We start from the raw sequence: 15,344 nt of genomic DNA on the forward strand, positions 1-15,344 counted from the left end.
GTAATAGAGATGAGTCAAAAAGACTCCAGTCTTCTCGAATACTCCACTTTGGAACTGGAAGTTGGTTACTTCTGATGTATATTGTCTGTATGTGAGGCCATCACTCATTTGTGAGATGGATCCCTTCGCTCACTTTTGACAATATCTGCCTTTCACTGATTAAAGTAATTGTTTTACTTAATTTTAATGTTTCCTTCCCATTCCTGTTTAGGTGCTGTTGGTGCAGAATCCATCCACGAATGAGCCTTTCATTGTCAAAGTAGGTATCTGAATTATAAATAATGAGGAATGCTTTCATAAAAGGCCAGTTGTTTGGCACTGATGTAGTGGATAGTGAGCTTTTGCAGTGTCCCCCAGTGCATTTCAGTTGCCTAAGCTTTAAACTTGGAGAACAAAAGGAGGGAATTCCTGCCTCTCTATATCCTCTTTTCCCCCCTTTAAGACATTCCTTAAAATCTACATCTTTGACCAAGTTTTTGGTTACTTGTCCTCATATCTTAGGAGACTTTCGCATTTTGTTGGATTGTTGTCTCTGTGGAGCACCTTGTGACATGTTATGTTAAGAATGCTATATAAATGCAATTTGTTATTGCATGGCACTGATCCAGAATCCTGGTATTTGATGAAAATGCACCACGTGACTGCGTATTTTGAAATCCTGTGCACTATACCTCAGTCTCAAAAACACACAATGCTGGAAATAACCAGTTCTGGCAGAATCTATTGAGTGAGAAACAGAGCCAAGGTTTTAGCTGAAAGACCTTTCATCAGAACTGGGAAGAGTGAGAAATGTAATAGGTTTTTGAGTAAATGATTTGCTCTATTTAAGTATCAACTGTTTAACTCTGCAAGAATGCACTATTTGTGTTGTCACACTGAAAATGCCACATTATCAGGACATTGCTTCCAATCATAAAGCAATATTTAAGGGTAGCAAATTTTGCTCAACTGACGTTCAACCAATGGAAGTTCTGGACATGACAAACATTGTGTAATTTGATTAAAAACATGAAGCTCCAGGTATGGAGCAGCAGGGTGGGTGTGTTCTGAAATAAAAGGTCAAACAGGCACCAAATAAATAAAAACAAAAAAACTGCGGATGCTGGAAATCCAAAACAAAAACAGAATTACCTGGAAAAACTCAGCAGGTCTGGCAGCATCGGCGGAGAAGAAAAGAGTTGGCACCAAATAAACTAGGGTCAAATTCACCTACTGGCAGCTTCTCCACAGCACCCTAGTGAATAACCTGCACACTCAACAAAAGTTAGTTTACGCCTCAGTGCAAATATGGTAGCAAGTGCCACTAGGGATGGCAGCCCTCCCAGTATTACCCTGACATCTCCAGGAAGTGAAAATTAGTCTCTTGGACAGAGCTGCAAGCAACTCTGGAGAGAAGAACTTTTGTTTCATTAGTCAAAGAAATATTGGAAACGGGCACTATTTGCAAACTGCCAGGCAGGAGGTCCTGCGATGGAACTTGCAGGAAACTAGAGTTGGCACTCCTAGGAACCATGGCTATGCTTGTGGGTTTTTTTTTTGAGATGGGATAGCTTCTGAAATCCAAACCCCCAAATTTCATGTATTTGGGTTGATCGACACATCCAAAGTGTCTGCCTGTGTTGCCAAAGCTCCTCATTTTGAGCAGTTGGATTGAAACTGTTGGATGGATAGGCTTAGTTGTGGCACTTAGACTTAGATGTCTGGAATATCAAGGTGGCTGATGCCAACTTCATGCCTTCTAACGTAAATGTTCCAAGTTGCTTGGCAGATGGAAGTAAGGAAAATAGATGCCAGACCAGAAATTGTTGGCCTAGATTGTGTTTTAAGTCCTTCTCTGGGGCTGGATTCCACAACCTTTTTAAACTCTTAATGGATGTTACTCATCTCATTTCTGTACTTCCCTCTCCTCATTTATGAATCACGCCTTGTTTGACTTTTGTTTGCCATGTTGACTTTACTCAGCTTTCTCCTTGGAACAGTTGGAAAAAAGTCATGTAGGATCAGTTATTCACAGAAATATATTTGCCATTATCACTTAAACATTTATGCCACATCACTGTTGTATAAACACAGCAGAATGAGCTGAAATTCATTTTTGGAAATGGTAGCATAATACCATAGAGTGGTAGAATTGTAAGATTGTATGGACAATGATTTCTCGAGCTTAAATTTCTCATTGTGGAAAGCACTGAGCGGAGGACATAAGAAAAATGAATTGGCAAGGCCTGCCTTGTGCATCCCCAGTGATTGGTTTTAGAGGCTTCGGAACAAATTGGCTGTCCAGTGGTTTAGCCATGGGTTGTGTGTGGCAGAAAGACACTCAGACCAACATATTCTCCTTTCTCCTTTTTATAGAGCCTGCCCAAATGTAGTCTGGTGAATCGTGAACGTCAGACGATAATTCCACAGGGTGTTCCATTTATGGTGCGACTTCTGCAGTATTATGTCAGTGATGATGCAGTCCTCCTTCACCTGGAGCATGTACCAGGTAATGACCTGCTTAAAGTGGTTTGAGGAGGAGGAATGATGCAGGTGGTGGTGTTCCCATGTATTTGCTGCCCTTGTCCTTCTAGGTGTTAGAGTTCACATGTTTAGAAGGTGCTATCAAAATGTGCTGTGTAATATAGGAAATGTAACAGCATGCTCCCACAAACACCACTGTGAGTCTGTTTCAGTAATGTTGTTTGAGAGCTAAATATTGGCCTTGATGGCAGGGAAGATTTCTTTGCTCTTCAAAATTGTATCATGGGATCCGTACGCATGCACAAGAGAAGCCATTACCTTGCTCTGACAATAGAGCACTCCTTCAGTACTGCACTGGTACGTCAGCCTGGATTTTGTGCTACAGTATCTTGTATACGACTTGAATCCACAACTTTCTAACTTCAGTGATAGTGCTATCAACTATTCTACAGCTGGTACATGGCTGTGGCTTTAATCAATTTTGGCTTTGCTTACTGCTTTCCATTTGTGGAGCCACTGTAGAAATCTCTGTTTTCCATGTCTGCAACATGTAACACATGATCCTCATTGTTTTTTTCCTTTACCTACAGCAGGGAAGCTCTGGCCTCAGCTGCGGCACTCCTGTCTGTCCATCACAGAAAAAGGCATGGAATTTCCAGAATGCTCCAGTCCGAATCACAAAACCATTAAACTGAAGAACAGCTACACCGCTCCCTCTCTCTCATCCATGTATAATGACAATTCCATACTTACATCCAACAGCGAGAGGGATTGGCAAAGGGAGACCAAGACTGAAACAAATAAGGAATATGACAAATATGGGTACAGCACTGATGGTATCAGTAACCCACAATTGAGGACACAACAAAGGCTTGTGAATGACCAGTCATCAAACCAAATAAATGGCAGAGACCAACTAAATACACAGAATGAAAGTGTGAACAAGGCAAACATTTGGCAGGGAAAAAATGGAATTTCAAAAGGTTGCATAGGATTGAATGGCTTGAGGGGGAATGTTGAGGGGACAAGTTTGCAGGTAACACAGCTGATATACAGTGATCATGTAAACTTTGATCTCACTGCCTTGCTTTCAGAAAAGGATGCTGAGTTGACTCATAGCAGTAAAACTGTGAACCACGCCATGACCATAACTGTGGACCGTTTGCTGCAAAAAGACCTTCAAAGTGAAAATAGTCAGCTTCTCTACGAGGGTAAGATTTTACGGCCCCATGATTGTTTCTTGGAGACTAAAAGCTCCAATACCACATTGAGCCCAAAGTTATCAAAAACTCACCAAAGCCAAGCAGCTTCAGATTTGTTGAAAGAAAAGGCCTTGTTGGTTAATGAGGAATCTTGGCATGGATCTAGCCCAATTAGAAGTCCTGTTAGAGCCACCAGCTTGAACTTGAAGGCTAGCAGAAGGCAAGGGCAAAGGGGTTCATACCAAATTACAGTCAATCCTTTGGATACAATTGAGAATAGTAGTAAAGTCAGCTGTGTTATGGATAATTCTGAGCTAGTCCTTGTGGGATCATCGTCTGCCATGCCTGTGAGAAATACAGCTGTCACTGTCTTGGGAAGGGGACAATCAGAGCAGAAGACTTCAGTAAGTGTACTTAGTCCTGTACAGAAACCTAATGCACTCTTGATATCATCTTTACCTGTAATTGAGCCGCCAACAAAGTCATTAAAATTAAAAGGTATCTCAACTAATGAAGTGGAAGTATTGAATTTTGAAGGTGAGAATCCTGAGAGGATTGACCATCAGCTTAAACTTCTGAACCAGATTCCAGTCTCCGAAATTTGCTGTGACCACGAGAACTGCAACTCCAGAGCTATTTTGAGCAAAACTTGTCTTTGCAGAGCTGAAAATGGAAGGTCTTCAAACAGGATTTCAGGGTCTTTAGCCCCTGACAAAGCAGAAGATGAGGAGACTTCATCTCTTACACCTCAGCATCCAAAAGCTGAACTGTCCATCCCAAGCCAGGCCTCCTTTGGTCTGTCTGAGGATCAAATTAGAATCTGGGCGGCTGAGATGGTTCTCGCCTTGGAAAGTCTACATCAGCAGGGAATTATATGTCTGGATCTAAACCCAAGAAATATACTTGTGGATAATGCAGGTGAGACCAATAGGAGGTAAGATTTACACTCGTATTTCTCAAATAATGATTTTTCTGTCATGTTGAAATGTAGGGTGTGTTGTATTGAGTCATTGGCTAGAGCTACTGTTTTCTATCTTGACAGGTCATGTTTGCCTCACGTACTTTGGTCAATGGAGTGAAGTTGAAGTTCAGTGTAGCACTAAAGCCGTAGAGGATATGTATTGTGCACCAGGTAATGGCTGAGGTTTGGGAGTGCAAGACTCAATCCAAGTACTGTACTGGATTTCCTGGTGAAGCATCTTGGGACATTACTACTTATAAAGGCGATTATATGAATATGAATTGTTGATTTACTTGCACTTACAGCATATATACTGAGGTGTACAGATTCTAAAGGTTCTACATGCCGTGCTTGGCCTGAATTAGCTGATCTGAACTGTACTTTTGGAGCATTAAAACCATGATTCTTTGCTCCTACTTTTTATGCATTGGCTGATTGAAATTCATATGTGGTAGCTAGATGAGACCTAAACCAGGTTGCTTGTCATGGGCCTCTTGCATGAGCAGCCTATCAACCACTTGATTTATATATAAAGAATGGGTAACTGGACAAGGGGAAAGAAAATTGGACAACTTGGGAAGTGACTTTTGATGAGCAGAAGATGAGGAGACTTCATCTCTTACACCTCAGCATCCAAAAGCTGAACTGTCCATCCCAAGCCAGGCCTCCTTTGGTCTGTCTGAGGATCAAATTAGAATCTGGGCGGCTGAGATGGTTAATTTATCACCCTTTGCTCACTGATCTACGTTGGCTTCTGGTCAGGCAATTTCTTGATGTTTTTCAAATCTCTCCATGACCTTGCCCATCCATATCTCTGTAACCTCTCTGGTTCCCCAACGCTCCTGAGATACCTGCACTCATCTAATTCTGGCCTCTTGATAATTCTGGCCTCCTTGAACATCCTTGATTTTTAATTGCTCCACCATTTGTGGTTGTGCCTTCGGCTGCCTGGGCCCTAGTCTTTCCCTCTCAAAGCCCCTCTGACTCTCTACTCTATTTTTTGATATTCTCCTTAAAATCTACGTCTTTGCTTGAACTTTTGGCCGTCTGCCCTAATATCACCTTATGGGTCTTTTAATTTTATTTTATAATACTCCTGTGAAATGCTTTGGGATGTTTTATTACATGAAAAGTGTTATATAAATATATGTTGTTGATTGATCTCATTCTACCTGAAGTCCATTTGCTGGACACTGGAGTTAGCGTTGAGAAAGGTCTGTTTTGATGTTTGGTTAAATTGCTGTTAACTTTCAGGTTTCGTCTTGCTTTTCTCAGTGACTAAAATTATCTTAGTGTTTTTGTCATTGTTTTATTCTTCAAGGTACATTACCAATTCTGAGTAATGGAAAGTAGAGTTCAGTGCAAATAAATCTGAAGTAGTGCAGCACATATGAAGGCCTTTCAGACTGTCATGCACGTGCTGGTTCTTTGAAAGAGCTAGCCAAGGATTCCCATTCTCCTGCTCTTTTCTCATAGCCCAGAAAATTTATGCAAAAGAGCAGAGAATGGAAATGTGATCTAAATAGTAAAAAAAAAATAGAGATCCATTGGTACAAATACAAAAATCTTTAAAAACAAGATTGTAATTAGTACAACAGTGAAGATTAAGGGGAGGGGTAGGGAGCGTTTGAGGGGTTCAAAGGTTGGAAAGGGTAGGTAATGAAAAATTAGTCAGCAAATTTGTAACCAAGGGGCATAAATTTTAAAATTAGTACCAAGCATAGATTTTTTAAATGTAAAAAGGTTCTTAGAGTCACTTTCGTAATAAAAGTCATTCTGTTTCAATAGACAATCAACACGAGAGCAAATTGGATAAGTATTGAAAGAAAGAGTTTAAGGAAAGAACATGCAAAGGGCTTAGGGTACCTAGCACTGTAATGTGTATAGTGGGCTAACTGACCACCTCCTGTGCTGAAATTTCTATGCATCCTAGGCATCTTCCTTTTTCAAGACTGTAGCAGATTCCAGCAACTAGTTGTAAGGTGTAGCACATGTTGGACTCTGGGCAAAGATTCCTCCAGTCTACTCCTTTTTTGTTCCAGCTCCCAAATTTTTCAGAAGAATAACCGAGGTTCTTGCCTTGCTTATATCACCTCTTGAATGTGATTGCCAAAGGCACTTATTTTGGAAGAAAAAATTACTACCAGTTGTGTTGCACCTTGTTATTATATCCATATCTAAAATGCTTCCAAGTCGATGAATCACTTTTGAAGTGAGGTCAGTCATTTTACAAGTGAACATTGCGCACAGTAAAGTTCCACAAACCGAAAATAAATGTGCTCTTGACCCTTGGCTGAAGGAGGATTGTCTTCAAATATTGCCATAAAGATCGTTTACATCCACTTGAACATATAGACAAGGCCTCGGTTTAACATTTAAATCTGAAGGAGTACTTGAAGGGGTCCTGTATTGTCAATTTTTAGTCTAGAGTGTGCACACAAATCCTTGAATCGGCCTCGAACCTATGACCTTTTGACTAAATGAAGTCCACATGAAAAGCTAGTAGTGAAGCTCAAAGCTGTGGAGTTTTGGGGTAAAATTGAGAATTTGTAAGAAATTGCCTAAAGAAAGAAAATTCATTCTGCATAAGGAATTAATGTTGAGATCGTGAGGTGTAGGAAGATGGGTGCTGAGTATGGCACCCCAACGTACAGTGTTAGGACCAATACTGATTCTTAGTTTATTTTGGATTCCAGTTTCTGTAAACTGGTCAAATTTGCAGAGGAGATTCGTATGTTAAACAAAATGAGCACATTGAACAATTTCGAATTAAATTTAATGGCGGTAAATGTGAAATGGGAAGAAAAATGAGCAATGCATGTACTAAGAGCAGAGGATGTGGATTGAAAGAGACCTTTGAGTCTTGTTAAACTCGACGCTCGACACGACCAGTGAAAGCAGTGCAGCAGTTTGCAGAGCTTTTGGAATATTGAACTGCATTGGCAAAACAGTAAAAAAAAAAAATATACTCAAGCATGTTGTGTTTAAACTCTACGGTGCTTTGGTCAGGATGCACTTGTGTGCTGTGTTTGGCTTTGGCTGCTGAGAAACAGGGGGATGTCCATTGTAGAGGTGGGCCATGAAGCAGATCACCAAAGTCAAACTTCTTGATTTATGAGGAAAGACCGAGAGATTCTGAATTTCCAGCCCGGAAGAGTGACATTGCACAGGTGCTGTTTCACAGATGTTTGGTAGTAAACTGTAGAGAAGAAGTTAACCTGGGAATAAGGAAAGAGGAGACAGATTCAAGCCAGTAAGTGGAAATTTTAGGACTCTTATCAGGAACCTTTTCACTCTGATCCTCCAAACAGGCTGGTAAAGGCAAAAAGCTTGAAATCATTTAACAATTAGATGCAGTAGTGGGGGAATGTAAAGCTGTTCTGAATGGATGAAATAAGATGGGGCCAAATAGCCTTAAATATCGTACTCCGAGGCAAGAATGTGCTGCCAGATGAAGAAAAATTACAAGGAGAATTGCCCCTGCACTGCTTTCACCTCCCAAATTACGCTGCTTAAAAAAAAAGTGTAGAACATTAGAATCATAATGTTTCTATCAATTTGAGATCAACTTCCCAATTTCTAAATGCTTGTTTTGATTTTGACAGAGGTCGGTGGGGTTGGAGGAGTAACGGAGGCCTGTGACTGGTGGAGCCTTGGAGCTTTGTTGTTTGAACTTCTAACTGGGATGGTAACTGTTGTTGTTAATGCTTTTGTGACATCGTGATCTTCTGTGTTACAGGCTGTATGTGTGAGGGTCGGTGCATTGACACCACCTAACCCCATTGCTGCAAATAATTTTCCTTTAAATGAACCTAGGGTTTAGATCTCCTACATTCTGACTCCGATCCCTTTGTTGATCAGCTTCTTTTCTGTGAAGAGCATCCTGATACCAATCCTCAATCCTCAATTTATCTTGTGCTAGCTTTAATCTGTGTCCCCCTTCAACACAAGTTTTGTTGAATATCATATTCTGGCTTTATGCTTTCCATTCCCTTAACTATCTTGTTTATCTTTTAATAAGGTCACCTCTGTGATACCTCCTTTCGAGGCTCAAAAACCTGAGTTTCTCTAATCTTCTAGCTCAAACTACTGATGCTGCTGCTCAGCATTAAGATTCTTTAACTGTTCCAGCACCTAATCTATTCCCTTGCACCTTGGTGACCAGAACAGGACGCATAACTGGGGATGCAGACTCCAGAGCACAGTATGGTTTGATCACAACCTTCTCAAACTTGTTTCGGTTCTGTAGTTCGACATCCGGTGACTTTATGGATGGCTGTTCTGCATTGGTTGGATTTGTAGCATGTCAAATCTACTACACTAGGTTTCTTTCAACTTCATCCTTAATCGATTCAAATGCCATTTGTACTGAAATACTGTTCCTATTTTTTCCTTGCGAGCAGTATTTTACTGTAGGCATTAAATGTAACCTGTTGTTCTGTCTGCTTGCATGTTTTGTTAACTTCAGTGTCACTGCCACTCATCTGCAAAGTTGACCAATTTGCAATAGGTTGAGTTATAAATCTAAGTCATTTGATTGCAATTAAAAACCGTAGTGGCCTCAATGTTGAACTGTTAAATATTCCACTGAGTATTTCCCCACCCTGGCATGACTCCTCTACCAAATATTAATTTGTTTTCTACCCTTCAGCCGCTCCTAATCCACCCCCAAGCCTCAATCCCCACAATTTTTGATTTTAACCTTAACCAATTGATAATCTTAATATTGAATTTGTCTTTTACTGAGTTAGTTATTAAAGCGTGCCCCTACTAAGGAAATAAAATCGAAATTACTGTTACCTAGAATTGTATGTTTCCCCCATTGTTGTATATTTATGTTCTGTATCTTTGTGTGTCTCAGACCCTGTCTCAGTGCTACCCCTCCAGAATCCATCCTCACACCCAGCTCCGACTCCCAGACCATCTCAGTCCTGCAGCGGTGTCACTTCTCCAGCAGGTGAGGATACCAATTAGCTGTTTGTGCTGTTTACATCCAGGGTGTCTCGGGATGGGACATTGGTTTATCCCAAATGAACATCCAATCAAGAATAATGTTGTTGTTTTAGTTCCATCTGGCATAAATTCATCTGGACTAATGGCACTTTTGATGTAAGAATAGACTCTGTCCATTATTACATAACATCTTTATCAGGATGTCTGTGCTTCAGATCCATTGAAGAACTAAGCTAAGTTAAGATTTTATAGGCAAATGTAGCAGGCAGTTTGTGAACATCATGGTCTCCAGTAGCAAATGAGATGATCTGTTTTTGGTAGCATTGAGGGAAGAAGGTTGGCTCAAGCACCAAGAAAGCTTGCTACTCTTCAGATAGCACCATGAAATCTTTTGAGCCCATCCCAGCAGCACTTCAGTTCAACAATTCTTCTAAGACAGCATCTGTGACAATGTAGCACTCTCTACTTTTACACTGAAATGTCAATCAACATGTAGTGGAAAGGGCTTAAATCAACAAACTGCTGCTTCCAAGGAGAGAATTCTACCAATTAACCAAAGTTTGCGTATGTAATCGTGAAGTGAACCGGAACAATATTATGCTTTTGATATAATCTAAAGCGATCTAAAGTAACAGCATGCCCAGGAAGAAAGTAGCAATGACAAAATTATTCATATTTGTCTTTTTCTACATCCCAAGCCTGCATAGCGCCTCTCTCTGAATTGACATCACTAAGCACGGAGATTTTGCACAATTGAAGTCAGCATTGCTGTGATTTGAACATGAGGGTACTTTAGGTGTAATTCTGGAACAAGTTATGGTCTACATGGTCTGTCTTTTACCTAAAATACTTTGCTTATGAGGTATGGTGTTCAGACCAAGAGATGAATGTTTTATTGCATCAATTAGCAGTTGACATGGTTAATTGTGGTGTAGGGCTGAGTTGAGGGAAACTTTCCAGAAACGTGAGTAGCGCACTCTAGTAAAAACTGAAATATATTCGAACGATAGTCACAAGATTCAAGTATCACTAGAACCCTGGAATCCTAGCACTGGAAAAGACTATTTGGCCCATCATGTGGTGCTGGCTCATGGAAAGAACTGTCTGATTTAGCCCCACACTTCAGCCTTTTCCCTAAAACACTTAAAATTCATCCTCTTCAGTCTCAGTCACAGCCAGCGTAGTGATCACTGATATCACGGAGCTGCCTGTCCTGATAGCAGTAGTTCTGTTAGATGTATGAGATTGAATCCAAAGCTATTTGAGTGACATAACATAAATAAAAGACGTAGGCCATATAGTCATCTCTGCTGTTCAGAAAGACCACTGCTGATCTTCTACATCAACTCCACTTTTCCGCCCTATCTCCATATCCTTTGACAAGAACCTTCAATCTCTCTTGAATATAATCGATGATTACGCATCCACAGCTCTGTGATAGAGAATTTCAAAGGGTCACAACTCTCTGAATGAAAAAAATGACTGCAACTCCCCCTCTCCCTGCAATCGCAGTGTTCTGGCACTAACCACTTCTAGACTCTCCAGTCTGGGGAGTAGCCTCACAGCAATTTCCCTATCAAGCCCTCTTTATGAAAAAAAAAGTTTTTATACGATCACCCCTCATTTTTCTAAACTCCTGTGAATATAGGTCCATTCCAGTCATTTTTTCCTCATAGAACAGTCCTCTCATCCCAGGAATGAAGCCAGTGAGCCTTTGCTGCACTCCCTCCAAGGGAAGTAAATCCTTCTTTAGGCAAGGACATGATGTGGATTGTTTGAGAAAGTGAGTATTAGCAGATTGCAGATACTAATTTTTAGCAGCTGGAATGAGAATGTCGATTTTTGTCAAGTGAGGTAGAGGGAAACTGTAAGTTAATGTCTTGGAAATGGAACTTTGAGTGGCAGTGTGTGCAAGTACAGTGCCACTCAATCATCATGCAGTGCCCAAAGTTAAAGTTGGAACTTTGTCTGCCGTTCTTCCCCACACAGTGAATTTGTTTCCTGAGCTATACACATCAAGGTATGGAACATAAGTCGAGCTTTGCTTCATAAGAGGGAATGATTTTGGACATTGAGTTAACACGGTCTACACCACTGCACACTACTGAATCGGAATAGGTTTGGTAAAGGCCAACCTTTGGCAAATACTGCTGCGTGGAAAACAGAAGAAATAATAGTAGAAAATGGGCAAGAGCGTAGAACTGTCCAGCACCTGGAAAGATTTGATCTTCAGATGCATGAAAGGCTAAGCATCGTCATTCACCATCAGTGGGTACTAATAAAAGCTGAATGATCTTGGTCACTAAAGTAGTGGTTTTGACTTATAGGAGGGTCTGAAGTTAGATGGACTCCACAGTATAATTAACTGAACATGATTGTGAAGAGAGCGGGTATAATGTGATTCCTTTCTTGCGTTAGAGTTTGGGAAAATGTTGACGATAATGTAATGCTGCACCAGACCTTTGAATGTTGAGATCGTGACTCAGTACTGTGAATAGTCTATTTCCCAGCAGTACTTATTAGCTTTCTCTACATCTATTTCAAGCAGAAATGAATGCCAAGACTAACCATATTTCCTTCATCTCTCCCTCTTCCTCTTTTTCTCTCCCAGTTGTTACAGTGGAATTATCACTGCCGGCTTGGTTCAGGAGAGAATGGAACACAGGAGATAAAATCGCACTCCTTTTTCAGCTCTGTACAGTGGAACAAGCTGAATGGTTATAGATGAGGCACGTTGCCTGACCTAATGACTAGCAACAGCAGCTGGGATGGAGAACCGAGCAGATCGGTGAACCTGTAAACCTACACTGACCCACAAGCAATTGCAGCAACCATGAGCAACAGCAGGAGGATGATCCATGTACTAAATCATGTCCATTAATTGTATCAGAAATGTTTAGCTGTGGTTTGCTTGCAACCACACTTGTTCAATTCATCCAATCGGTCTTGGATTTCTGTATCTTTTTTCCCTTGCAGGTACAAAAGCCAGAAGTTCATGGGAAAAGGGAGGTGGGATTTTGTCCATCAAATGAAAATGCACTTGCATATTTTGGGGATAAAAAAGCACAATTTAAAAAAAAAAAAAAATTAGTGGCTTCCAGCTGTATGAAATCTTGCTTTGGGAAGCCCATTATTTTTTTCCCTCCTGTCACATGAGGAATTGTCTAACCGATGGCATGCTGGAGATCAGGCAATTCGGACCTTTAGTGGTGAGAAGAGGCTCCTGGTCAAGTACCCCACAAGATTGCATGTTGAGCCTCCAACAGTCCCTGCCACCAAGCTGCTCGTATTTTTAAACACCCTTCAGAACCTTTTTAACAAAAAGCGTTAAAATAATTCGATTCAAATGTGTGCAAGTGAATGGGGGGGCGGGGGATGCTGTATTGTGACTGCTATTTGTGGTACTGACACATTACAAAAGTTAATCTCATACTGATCTGGAACTGAAAGCTTGTGGTTAGACCTCTTTGATCCTTTCATTACTTGGATCATTCTCCTTGGTCGATTGTTTAAACAGATGAAGAGAATTGTTATTAATGACACTAATACAAGTGACCATCCTTTGCTATCCTTCCAGTTTCATATTCACTCTCCTTTTCAGGACAAGTGTAAACAACTGTCATGAATTTTTTTTAAAGATAATGTATTGCCAGGAAAGGATCCAGCAAAATGTTTTTACCTAAGTTCTGTAATCTGTCTTGCATATATTTCAGGGACAGCCTAACCATTCATCCTTGTCTGGTAAACTAGGGTTTGTTAATCTTGTGTAAATCTGCTGTATGCTCTGGAGTCCTGTTGGCTTCTGTAATGGGGAATTATCCAGTTAATGCCTGGTATAGTAATGGTGCATGTCTTTGTACTCTGCCCTAATGTTTGCCATAACAACATGTCTGTTGCAGTGGTTTCACGTTTTGCATTACTGTAAAGTATGCCTCGTCTCTTGCTGGGTATCAAAATTATTTGTAATGTTCACAATTGTCTTGTTCCAGGGGCTTGGTATCCCCTACTGAAAACTAATGGATGAAAAGAAGTTAACAGCACTGCGCTAGGTAATTGGTTTCATGGCTACCTTTTGGTTAAGAGGTAATCTACCTACCTCCAGTTGTGGGCAGACATTTGCTGAGCTAACTGCATCTCCCTCTTCTCTGCTTTTGTTTGTTTTAGCTGAATGTCCATGGTTTGTTCATGAATCAGGAGCTTATGCTATCTTGTAGTGACAGGAGTGTTAACTATGCAATGCATGGTGTATTATTCTGCTGCTAAGTTTGTTAAAGCTGTCCTTTTAAGATGACAAAAGCTAATTGCTGTTGCTGAGGGATATTTGTTGATTGACAGCTGCTTGTAAATTGGCATAAAGAAACTTTTTAATATACTTTTTAAAGATGCTATTTATCACTTTTCAATTGCCTTTTACTATTATATGAATTCACAGAATCTCAATTGTTATAGCACAGAAGGAGGCCAATCAGTCCATGTCTGCGCCAGCTCACCAAATGAGCAAGTCACCTAGTGTCACTCCACTACCACCTCCCCATAACCCTGCACATTTTTCCTTTTCAGATAACAATCCAATTCCCTCTTTAATGCCTCGATTGAACCTACTCTCCAACACACACTCAGCAGTACATTTCAGATCCTAACCACTCACTTCGTGAAAAAAATTTTCCTCATGTCTCCAATTACCTTAAATCTGTGTCCCTTTTATTTTTGATCCTTCCACCAATGGGAACAATTTTTCCCTTTCTACTCTGTCCAGACCCCTCATGATTTTGAATACCTCTACCAAATCCCCTCTCCAAGGAAAACTGTCCCAGTTCTCAATTCATCATCTAACTGAAGTTCCTCATCCCTGAAACAGTTCTAGTGAATATTTTCTGCCCTCTGTATTGCTGTCATATCTTTTCTAGTGTGGTGTCCACAACTGGACACAGTACTCCATTTGAGACTGAACCAGTGTTTTATACAAGTTTAACATAACCTTCTTGCTTTTGCACTTTGCTCCTATTAATAAAACGGGTATATGCTTTATTAACCACTCTCTCAACTTGTCCTGCTACCTTCAATGATTTCGGCATATCTGCACCCACTTTAGAATTGTACCCTGTTTTATATTGTTCTCCATGTTCTTCCTAGTAAAATAAATGACTTCACACTTCTGCAAGTGTGGTGTACACTTTCAAGCTTGGCCCTTCTACCTTGTATATGATATAGAATTATATTTCTTTTTTTGACAGTTTTCTCTCTCTCTTCTGGAAGGTATTGATGACTTATTAGGGAACAGTTCCCCAGGGACCAGTTGCCCAATTGACTTATTTATTTGTGAACTTTGAGTAGCAACAGGCTATTTAACCATGGAAGCTGTTACACCCAAGTGAAAATCTGTAAACACGGGCACTTGCCAGTAGGAGTTGTAAGCGACACGATCAGGCAAGGGAATCATGGTTGATTTTGCTCTCCCTAATCCAGGTCTATTGAGGTTAGATTTGTCAAATATGATCTATCCATTACAAATCCATGGGTCCCTTTGTCAGCTGGTACCTCAGAGTGGATGTTAAACTGAGGTTTATGGTGGCCAATTTTCGTATGGTAGTAGCCAAACACACCTCAGATCTCAAGATCTAAGTTAGATGTGCCCACCAAAGCTTCTGATGCTATATCATCGAAATCTTGTAGGCTGCAATCAACTTTCCTTTGAGGGCAGTGTTTGATGATGTGCTCCAGGGTATGATTAGGATCTACTTAGGAATCATGCAGTGGCACAATGG

At 40.5% G+C, this 15,344-nt stretch overlaps 1 protein-coding gene across 8 annotated transcripts in view; it reads left to right on the forward strand.

Moving 5' to 3' along the window:
* Positions 1 to 13,951, forward strand: part of rps6kl1 (ribosomal protein S6 kinase-like 1) — a 32,903-nt gene extending 18,952 nt beyond the window's left edge. For 4 of the 8 annotated variants that reach the window (XM_041214504.1, XM_041214503.1, XM_041214506.1 and 1 more), the window contains 7 exons: positions 212 to 259; positions 2,356 to 2,488; positions 3,054 to 4,583; positions 4,708 to 4,797; positions 8,232 to 8,314; positions 9,488 to 9,583; positions 12,191 to 13,951. In XM_041214504.1, the coding sequence (XP_041070438.1) occupies positions 212 to 259; positions 2,356 to 2,488; positions 3,054 to 4,583; positions 4,708 to 4,797; positions 8,232 to 8,314; positions 9,488 to 9,583; positions 12,191 to 12,307 (2,097 nt within the window). In that variant the 3' untranslated portion in view covers positions 12,308 to 13,951. Of the gene's footprint in view, positions 1 to 211; positions 260 to 2,355; positions 2,489 to 3,053; positions 4,600 to 4,707; positions 4,798 to 5,227; positions 5,383 to 8,231; positions 8,315 to 9,487; positions 9,584 to 12,190 lie in introns of those variants that run through there. The other 4 variants (XM_041214508.1, XR_005946281.1, XM_041214509.1 and 1 more) reach the window with 4 other exon arrangements.
* The last annotated feature ends 1,393 nt before the right edge of the window (positions 13,952 to 15,344 follow it).

The sequence above is a fragment of the Carcharodon carcharias genome, chromosome 20, assembly GCF_017639515.1.
Source record: "Carcharodon carcharias isolate sCarCar2 chromosome 20, sCarCar2.pri, whole genome shotgun sequence".
Lineage (NCBI taxonomy): Eukaryota > Metazoa > Chordata > Chondrichthyes > Lamniformes > Lamnidae > Carcharodon > Carcharodon carcharias.